Here is a 10,269-nt window from a genome sequence, read left to right as displayed (position 1 = left end):
TGAGTGTGTGGGAAGGTTTTTCCAGTGTCCTGAGCTGAGGCTGATGTTGAGAGAGTGTCCTTAGCTTTGAGATCTGCCTTCTGCTTCCCCTTTGGTAGAAGTGCCTAAGGGAGCACTACACTCTGTCCAGGGTTTTCAAGGCTTTTGCGGATCATGAGTAATGTTTTTCTATCTAGTATCCCCCGAAATCTGTCATAATGTTAAGAGACAATGTTCCTTAAAACCAATTCTCCTGTTCTGGAAATGATTCTTTTTCAGAAGACGACACCAGTGATGTTACAGGTAAGTCACACATTAAAGAGGATGTGTTTGAGAGGCTGATGAACTTTTGTTCCTGTTCAATTGTGGCATCTTTATGTTGAATCGACTGACTGTTGCCTGGATTGTAATGCCTGTAGGTGTGGAGCAGCAAAGCACCACTGCCTGCTGTCGTTGCTTCCCTGCTGCTTGCAGGCGCAGGGTGAGCAGGTGGCAGCAAGGACAGGTGGCCTTTCTAATGCGTTTCTTGGAGTAAATATGTTCTCATTGAAAATGCCACGGTGTTACCTTGGTGGCTTATGATTGCCTTGCTGGGTCCTCAAGAGGACTAGAGGCTGAAGAGTGTGGCCTTCACCTTGATGGGAGTGGAAGTTGCAGGTGCATGGATGGGAGGAAAGCAGGAAGGTTGTTCCCTGCCCAGAGAGATGGAAGGTGGTAGGGAAGAGGAATGAGAGCTCTTGCCAAATGGCACGTCCGTGCTTCTTGGCGAGCATGGTGGTGACCTTTTAAAAACATTTTGGTAAAGGAAGAAATGAACAGAAGATACAGGATGGAAGCAGAAGAGAAGGGGAAGCAAAGATGAGACACGGTGTGGCAAGGAAAGAAAAGGAAGAGAGAAGAGAAAGGAAGAAGGAAAGAGAAAGGAGGAGTGAAAAAAGAAGGAAAGGAAGGAATCTTTGCAAGTAAGAAATAGGAAGCAAGGAAGCAAGCAAGCAGGAAGGAAGAGATGTTTGAGACTGTTACCAGGATGCACTGACTTGATCTCAACAGGCTGAATGGAGTTGAGGACCTCAGCAACCTCAGTAGTCAGGGATGCTGTGGAAGTCTTGATGAAAAGGGGTGAGGAGGAGGAAGGAGAGGTCTTGCCAAAGGGCATGTCTATGCTTCAATGCGAGCATGGTTTGGACATCTGGAAAACAGTTTGGAAAAGGAAAGAAAGGACGGGAGAGACAAGGATGGAAACAGAAGAGGAGGGGAGGAAAAAATAGGATGGGGAAGAGAAGGAAAGAGAAGAGAAAAGGAAAGAGAAGGAGGAAAGAAAGAGGTTAGAGAGAAAAATAAGAGAAAAAAGAGAATAGCAGAGAGGAATGAAGAAGGCAAGGAAAAAGAAAGGCAGGACTCTTATGAAGGTAAAAAGCAAGGAAGGAAGAGAGCAAGAAAGAAGAGCAAGGAAGGCAAGGAGAGACGATGGAGAAGATGACGAGCCCGCACCGACTTTACCTCTAGACGCTGAACGGAGTTGGTCCCTAACAGCCTCCCCCCTGGTCAGAGCACCGCGCTCCGGCGCTGATGGCCCGTAATTAGCGCTGATGGCTCCGTCTGTGATGGTCTCCGCCGCGGCGTTGGAGGCGAGTGGTGAGCTGGGAGCGGGGGTAAAGCAGAGAGAAGGGTGGAAAGCGAAGGGAAAGGGGAGTAAAGACTCGGGGACGGCGGGGCAAGAAGGCAACGGAGATGGAAGAGCAGAAAGAGAAGGAAGAGTAGAAAGAAGGAAGAGAAGAAAACTAGAAGGAAAGAAAGGAAGAAGGATAGAAACGAATAAAAAGCAAGCAGGAAGGAAGAGATGTTTGAGACTGTTACCAGGATGCACTGACTTGATCTCAACAGGCTGAATGGAGTTGAGGACCTCAGCAACCTCAACTGAGGTTGAGGAAAGGAGAGACGATAGAGAAGATGACCAGCCTGCACCGACTTTACGTCTAGATGCAGAACGGAGCTGGTCCCAAGAGCTCCCCCCTTGGTTCATAGAAAAGATGTTGGTAAAGGAGACAAGGAAGAGGCAAAAAGGGTGGAAGAAGAAAAGGGGAGGGAAGGACAGGGAAGAGAGGAGAAGGGAAAGAGGAGAAAGCAGAGAAGGAAGTAAGGAAGGAAGAAATAACAGCAAGAAAGAAAAGCAAGCAAGAACGAAGCAAGCAATAGAGAGGAAGAAGATAAAATAAGAAACGATAAATGAGTTTCCTAGCATGCATGGATGCTGTGACTGTTCACAGAGAGGTGTTGAGGGAGAGAAAGGAAGAAAGAAAGGAAGAAAGGGAGAAAGGAAGAAAGAGTAGGAAAGAAGGAAGGAACAAAGGAAGAAAAGAAGGAAGGAAGGAAAAAAGGAATGAACGAATGAACGGACGATAGACGAGATTACCAGAACGCACGGACCTTACCTCAGAACGGAGTTGATCTCTAACAGCCTCCCCCACGGTCAGAGCACCGCGCTCCGGCGCTGATGGCCCGTAATTAGCGCTGATGGCTCCGTCTGTGATGGTCTCCGCCGCGGCGTTGGAGGCGAGTGGTGAGCTGGGAGCGGGGGTAAAGCAGAGAGAAGGGTGGAAAGCGAAGGGAAAGGGGAGTAAAGACTCGGGGACGGCGGGGCAAGAAGGCAACGGAGATGGAAGAGAAGAAAGAGAAGAGAAGAAAACTAGAAGGAAAGAAAGGAAGAAGGATAGAAACGAATAGAAAGAGGCGACTGAATGAAGAAAGAAGGAGAAAAGAAGGAAGAGAAAGGGAGAAGGAAAGAGCAAAGGAGGGAGGAAAAAGAAAGAAGAAAAAGAAAGAGGAAAACGTAAGGAAGAGGCGGCAGAGGAGATGACCGTGACGGGGCCGGAGTGGCGGGCGGTGGTGGGGAGCGTGCGCGGCGGCGGAGCAGCACACGGTGTCGCTGCAGGCTCAGAAACGTCGGCGGAGCGGCGAGGCGGCTCCGCCCCGGTGCGGCGGAGAGCCCGGCTGTGAGCGCGGGGGGGCGGCGCGGGGCGGGCAGGAGAGGCGGTGCGTCCGTGCGGCGGCGGGGAGCCGTGCGGGGCCCGGGCGGGCGGCGGCGGCGGCGATGGGCGTGCGGTGGGTGCCCGTGGTGCGGGTGCTGGTGCTGCAGGCGGCGTGGGCGCTGGGCGGCGGGCAGGTGCGGTACTCGGTGCCGGAGGAGGCGGAGGCCGGGACGGTGGTGGGGCGGCTGGCGCAGGACCTGGGCCTGGAGGCGGGCGATGCGGAGGCGCGGCGGCTGCGGCTGGTGTCGCAGGGCCGGCGGGCGAGCGTGGAGGTGAGCGGGGCGAGCGGGGCGCTGGTGGTGAGCTCGCGGCTGGACCGGGAGGAGCTGTGCGGGAAGAGCGCGCCGTGCGCCCTGCGGCTGGAGGTGCTGGTGGAGCGGCCGCTGCGCGTCTTCCACGTGGAGCTGGAGGTCACCGACATCAACGACAACGCGCCGCTCTTCCCCGCCGCCCGGAAAAACCTCAGCATCGCGGAATCGTCGCTGCCGGGGTCTCGGTTCCCGCTGGAGGGCGCGTCGGATGCAGATATCGGAGCCAACGCGCAGCTCTCCTACGCACTCACTCCCAGCGAACATTTCGCTTTGGAGTTTGAAAAATCGGATGAGCGAAATACTGTACCCGATCTTGTTTTAACGAAACCTCTGGACCGCGAGACGGATGCTGTGCACCGTTTGTTGCTGTCGGCGAGTGACGGTGGGCGGCCGTCGCTGTCGGGCACGATGGAGCTGGTGATCTCGGTGCTGGACGCGAACGACAACGCGCCCCAGTTCAACCAGTCGGTGTATAAAGTGCAGCTGCCGGAGAGCGCTGCAGAGGGGACGCTGGTGGCGCGGGTGAACGCCACGGATCCGGACGAAGGAATTAACAGCGAGGTGACCTACACGGCGACCAACTTTTTTCCCCAGAGTGGAAGAGACGTGATTAGCGTCAATCGGAAGACGGGGGAGATCCGTCTCACGGGCTCCCTGGACTTCGAGGAAGTCAGTATATTTGATTTTCGTATCGAAGCGAGAGACAAAGGGACGCCCCCGCTGTCGGGTCACTGCAAGGTGGTGGTGGAGGTGGTGGACGTGAACGACAACGCGCCGGAGGTGTGGGTGACGTCGCTGTCGGTGCCGGTGCCGGAGGACGCGGCGGTGGGGACGGTGGTGGCGCTGCTGAGCGTGTCGGACCGGGACTCGGGGGCGAACGGGCGGGTGCGGTGCGCGGTGTGGCCGGCGGCGCCGTTCGGTCTGGTGGCGACGTTCGCGGGCTCGTACTCGCTGGTGGTGCGGGAGGCGCTGGACCGGGAGCGCGTGGCGGAGTACGAGGTGGAGGTGCGGGCGGAGGACGGCGGGGCGCCGCCGCTGCGCGCCAGCCGCGGGGTGCGGGTGCCGGTGTCGGACGTGAACGACAACGCGCCGGCGTTCGCGCAGGCCGTGTACACGGTGCTGGCGCGGGAGAACAACGCGGCGGGCGCGGAGCTGGCGCGGCTGTGGGCGCGGGACCCGGACGAGGCGGGCAACGGGCGCGTGAGCTACTCGGTGGCGGAGGGCGGCGGCGGCGGCGGCGGGGGCGCGGCGGCGGGCGGGGGGTGGCGGCCGGCGTCGAGCTACGTGGCGGTGGACGCGGAGAGCGGGCGGCTGTGGGCGCTGCAGCCCCTGGACTACGAGGAGGTGCAGGTGCTGCAGTTCGAGGTGCGTGCGGTGGACGCGGGGGAGCCGGCGCTGTGCGGCAACGCCACGGTGCAGCTCTTCGTGGTGGACGAGAACGACAACGCGCCGGCGCTGCTGCCGGCTGCGGGCGGCGGGCCGGGGCCCGTGGCGGCGGGCTCGGCGGCGGCGGGGCCGGGCTCGGGGGCGCTGTGGGCGTGGGCGGCGTGGGGGGCGCCGGCGGGGCAGGTGGTGGCGAAGATCCGCGCGGTGGACGCGGACTCGGGCTACAACGCGTGGCTGCGCTACGAGCTGTGGGAGCCGCGGGGGAAGGGCCCGTTCCGCGTGGGGCTGTACAGCGGCGAGGTGAGCACGGCGCGGGCGCTGGAGGAGGCGGACGGCCCGCGGCAGAGGCTGGTGATCGTGGTGCGGGACCACGGGGAGCCGGCGCGCTCGGCCACGGCCACGCTGAGCGTGTCGCTGGTGGAGGGCGCCGAGGCGGCGCTGGCGGCCGCGGGCTCGTCGTCGTCGTCGTCGTCGCCGGGGGCGGGGCTGCGTCCGGCGGCGGGCGCGGAGGGCGGCGCGGCGGCGGCGGCGACGAACGTGTGGCTGGTGGTGGCCATCTGCGCGGTGTCGAGCGTGTTCGTGCTGGCGGTGGTGCTGTACGGGGCGTCGCGGTGGTCGGCGCGGGCGGGCGTGCTGTCGGGGCCCGGGCCGGCGACGCTGGTGTGCGCCAGCGAAGTGGGGAGCTGGTCGTACTCGCAGCGCCAGAGCCGGAGCCTGTGCGTGGCGGACGGCGCGGGCAAGAGCGACCTGATGGTTTTCAGCCCCAACTTCCCGCCGCCGCCCGGCGCCGCGGCGAAGGAGACGCAGCCGGAGCCGCCCGCTCTCCTGGACACGGTCAGTGGCCCTCCCTTTCTCGCCTCTCGCCCCCTCCTCCCCCTCCTCCCCCTTCTCTCCGTTCTCGCCCTGCTCGCCCTGCTCGCCGTCGCCCTGGGGAGGCGCTGGTGGGAGCCGGGCTGGGCGCCCGGGGCCTGGGGGCGGTGGGTGCTTGGCGGGTGCTTAAGGCTGTTACTGGGACCTTTGCATCTGCCTTCGGGTCCTTGCCGCAGCCCCTCGGCTCTTGCTAGTGGGGGGGACAAAAAGTGAGGGGATTGCCGCCCCCAGCAGCAGTTACCGTCCACAGCTGAGGGTTGCTGTTCTGGGTGTGAGTTGAATAAAATCACAGCGGATTGCGATGAGAGGTTGCAGAAATGCTTTGCAGATGCTGTTGCTTGCTGGTGTGTAGCGTTTCCACCCGAGCTTGCTGAAGGAGTGCAAGACACGCAGTCTGTGGTGGTGACAGGAATTATTTCCTGTCTTGTTACCGTTTCGGACTGCTGACTGTGCTGGTATCAGATGTGGTTTCTTGTGGAAAACTCTGTCGTCCTCTTTGATTCTCCTCTGCAAGAGATGTGGTGGAAGGTGACAATTGGGACTCCAGGGATTTCTCTCCCCGTGGTCTCATTTCTCCATTCTTATTCATTCTAATTCTAATTCATTATGAAAGCAGAGAAGACAACACAGAATTTTCCCATCTTCTTTTCCAAGTATGTTGTTACTGTAGTTTGTAGTATCAAGTGTTCAAGGAGAGGAGTTTGACCCAAAGTAGGTGTCAGAAATGGGGATTTTCTCCCCCCCCACGCCCCCATTCCCCCCCAAACCATGTTCTAGGCTTCCATTCCTGGCTGGAGAAATGACGTGATGTGATGTATGGTGGGCCTGTTTTGATAGTCTTTCAGTAGTTGTATCAGCATTGACAGCCTTATGGCAGCCCCGGAAACCTTCTTTTTAAAAAACCCGAAATTGTCCTACACTTTAGATCTCATCCATGACAGTTGCTGTGGTCATCAACATTTGGGTTGTTCTCTCACAGATGGAAATCAATGCCCATTGCCATTAGAGCTATCCTGACACCATCTCTACCAATAGGTGTGTAACATTTCAGGTGAGTAACGGAGCTGCCAGCTGTGTAACATTTCCATCTGAGATAGCTGAAGCACTGCAAAACATGAAGGGTCAACTACGGAGAGTCTGCTCAACACAGTGCATATGATACCATCTGTATGGTTTTTATGGTGCTCTCATTGCTGGGAAGGTTCTGCAACAGCTGGCATGAGCCCTGAGGTGGGAAAGGGAACTGTGGCCTATCATAGAGGTGAATGTGGCAGTGGCACTGAGTAGGGCCTGGCCATGTCCTGATGTGAATGTTGACCTTGAGCAGTGGGAAGACTTGTCTGAGGGAGGTAGAAATCCTTGGGTAGGTCATGGGCGATGTCGTAAGAAAAGAAGAATGGGAGATGATGTGCTTGACTTGAGAACACATGTCCCAGAATGTGGAATGGAGGATGCCTAGAGGAAAGCATGAGGCAGGATGGGCAGAGAGTGTTCTTTTGCAGGATCCTTCCCAGGCTCCCAAGGGTCTGGAGTTGGAGGCCTTCTGGCTGTTGAGATAGTGTGTGGTATTGAAATGCCCACAGTGTCTTTTGAGGTTCTGAATATGTCCCACCAGAGACAGTCCCTTGTGCTGCTGCCTGCCTGATGTGTTGGTAAGAGGGGGTGAGATGCAGACTGCTGAATAGTGTCTGATGAACGTTTTTGCTCGTGCTTTGGGAAGGGTGTTGTGGGAGGGTAGTTCTTGAATCTGCTGTCCCTGTGTAGTGGTGGGCATCCGTAGCAGCTTCCACAGCCGTTGATGTTGCCATGATGGTTCCTTCTTCCTCCTCAGGCAGGATTTGTAAGGGGCCATGAGGAGGTGGGTGTCATCTTTGTGCTCTTGACTTCCCCTCCTTGTGCACTTGCACAGTTGGCGGCGGTACAGGTGGTGTGCCTGCTTGTCATGCTTTACTCATTTGGTTACGTGCACGTACACTCCAAACCCTCCAGCCCAGCCCAGCTCTGGTTTTCCATGGTACAAGTTCTCTCACCCAGCTGATGTCGTGATTGTGCTTACGTTTCAGCATTTAGTGGTGTTCTGTCAAAGAAGGAAATCTGTATGGAGTGGGATGCGCGCGGTCACAGCTCTAGTGACAGATGCTTACGAACTCTGATGTGCAGCTGTGTGGTGTTTCCATCGGAGATTGCTGCAAAGGCCAAAGCATTGAGGGTGAAGTTCACAGAGGTGGGAAGAGCCTGCCAGATGCTGTGTGGCTTTGCAGCCTTCCATATGTTCTTTGTGCAAATGATGAGGGAAGGTGAGGATGTGCAAAGGCCTGAGTCCTGCTCACTGCAGGGTTTTATTGCTGGGGCATGTTGTTGGGGTTGAGGACTGTCTGGGTATTGTGGCAGTGATCCTGCAAGTGGTACCGAGTAGGGCCTGGGCATGTGTGTCACGGGGAGGGTGTCTTTGATTGGGGAATAGTCTTGTCTGATGGAAATGGAGATGTCGAACACGGTCTGTGTCACTGGGGAGGGACTGGAGAATGTCTGCTTAGCTGTGGAGATGCCATTTCCCATGGCACAGGATAGAGGATGCCAGTAGAAAACCTTGAGAAGAGCCCTGGCACACAGGGCTGCTTGCCTGGGATCCTCTCAGGATGTCCAGAAGTTCTGCATATCATCGCACCCTGTTGTTCTCCGTGGTATTACTGCTTGTGAAGATAACTGCCATATGCGCCTTTAATGACTTGTTTTGGATGTGGAATGTTGTTGGTTAAGGAGAAGGTTTTTGAAATTTGGATCATGCTGTGAGCCTTCTCTGAGCCTTCCTTGTTCTTCTCTGTGGTCTCAGTCTTGGTAGGGAGGGGAAGAAGTGGTCTCTGTATTGAGGATGTTGGCAAAGCTTGCGTTTCAATAGAGTGGGATGGAATCCTTTGGTTTTCTTCTCTCCTCTCACCAAACCTGCCCACCCTTTTGTTGTTTTTCTCCTTCTCACTTTGGCAATGTGTTGTTAACAGTGCATGATGTAGACTGCTGAATCGTGGCATCTGTTGGGTGTCAGATGTTTCTGGGGCTTTTCCATGAGTGTGTGGGAAGGTTTTTCCAGTGTCCTGAGCTGAGGCTGATGTTGAGAGAGTGTCCTTAGCTTTGAGATCTGCCTTCTGCTTCCCCTTTGGTAGAAGTGCCTAAGGGAGCAGTACACACTGCCCAGCGTTTTCAGTGTTTTTGCAGAACATGGATCATTTTTTCCTGTCCAGCATCCCCAGAAATCTCTGATCATGTTAAGGGACACTGTCCCTTAAACCCAATTCTCCTATTCTGAAAGTTTTTCTTTTTCTGAAGACACCACCAGTGATGGTGCAGGTAAGTCATACGTTAAAGAGGATGTGTTTGAGAGGCTGATGAACATTTGTTCCTGTTCAATTGTGTCATCTTCATGTTGGATCGACCGACTGTTGCCTGGATTGTAATGCCTGTAGGTTTGGAGCAGCAAAGCACCACTGCCTGCTGTTGTTCCTTTCCTTCCAGGCACAGGGTGAGCAGGTGGCAGCAAGGATGGAGGGAGGAGGGACCGCAGTACACTTTTTTGAGTGGGTGTGTTGGGCATTGAGGGGATGTTCTCAGTGAAAATGTCATGGTGTTACCTTGATGGCTTTTGTTTGGCTGTGTGATGCGTGGATCACACTAACGAAGGAGAGGTATTCCATGGGGACTAAATCCCTTGGGTAACAGGGTTCTTGCAGCACTGTTTGTGCTTGCCATTCAGCGTGCAGGTGAAACTGAGGAAGAATAGCTCTTCCTCAAGGTGTATGAAGAGTGCTCAGGAGCTGTGGCTGCCCCCTGCTTTTTCAGCCTTCATGGAGGGTTGTTGTGCTGGTCTGTGATGGGTTTGAGCTCCCGAATGAGAGAGTCCCCTGTGTTGTTTGAACTCTTTGGAGCCTGTTTGCAGAGATGTCCAAGTACCTGGGGCTTGGGCTTGTGTTTCGCTTCAAGCTGGCCAGCACTGTGAAGGACAACCAAAAGGGGCACTTCTAAATATGTTAACAGCAAAAGGAGGGTCAGAGAGAACGTTAGTCCGTTACTTCATGAGGTTGGCCACCTCGCAAAGAGGGATGTAGACAAAGCAGAGATGTTTAGTGCCTTCTTTGCCTCTGCCTTTAACACCGATGATGGGCCCTGGGACCGCCGGAGCCCTGTGTTGGAAGAGCGTGACTGGGGGGATGCTGAACTCCCTGCCAACCCTGAACTCGTTTGAGACTTGCTGCTCCAGCTGGAGAGACTTGAGTCTATGGAGCCCAATGGGATTCATCCCAGGGTACTGAAAGAGCTGGCAGATGTTATTGCGGGACCTCTCTCCATTCTTTTTCAATGGTCTTGGGAGCCTGGAGAGGTGCCAGTCAACTGGAAGCTGGCAACTGTTGTTGCAATTTTCAGGAAGGGTGAGAAGGAAACCCCTTGTAACTAGAGGCGTGTCAGTCTCGCTTCAGTGCCTGGTAACATTATGGGGAAGGTTATTCTGGGAGTTCCTGAAAAGCACTTGAGAGAGACTGCAGTCTTTGGTCATAGCCAGCACGGGTTCACAAGGGGAAAGTCCTCTTTAACTGAGTTAACTTCCCTTTATGACAAGGTCACCCATGTAGTTGAGCAAGGGAAGGCAGTAGATGTGGGGTTTTTTGAATTATAGCAAAGCTTTTGGTACTGTCTCTGACAGC

At 55.8% G+C, this 10,269-nt stretch overlaps 1 protein-coding gene across 1 annotated transcript; it reads left to right on the top strand.

The window, feature by feature from the left end:
• Window positions 1–202: 202 nt before the first annotated feature.
• LOC309596208 (protocadherin alpha-5-like) lies at window positions 203–9,592 on the top strand (the record flags this gene model as incomplete). Its single annotated transcript, XM_082324050.1, has 4 exons — window positions 203–5,646; window positions 7,736–7,872; window positions 8,900–8,920; window positions 9,507–9,592. The coding sequence occupies exons 1-4, from the start codon at window positions 3,071–3,073 to the stop codon at window positions 9,590–9,592; spliced, it is 2,820 nt and encodes a 939-aa protein (XP_082180176.1). The 5' UTR covers window positions 203–3,070.
• Window positions 9,593–10,269: the final 677 nt, after the last annotated feature.

Source organism: Platalea leucorodia (genome assembly GCF_965183815.1).
Source record: "Platalea leucorodia genome assembly, chromosome: 11".
Lineage (NCBI taxonomy): Eukaryota > Metazoa > Chordata > Aves > Pelecaniformes > Threskiornithidae > Platalea > Platalea leucorodia.
The sequence above is the reverse complement of the archived record's forward strand: the minus strand, read 5'-3'. Positions and strand labels throughout refer to the sequence as shown.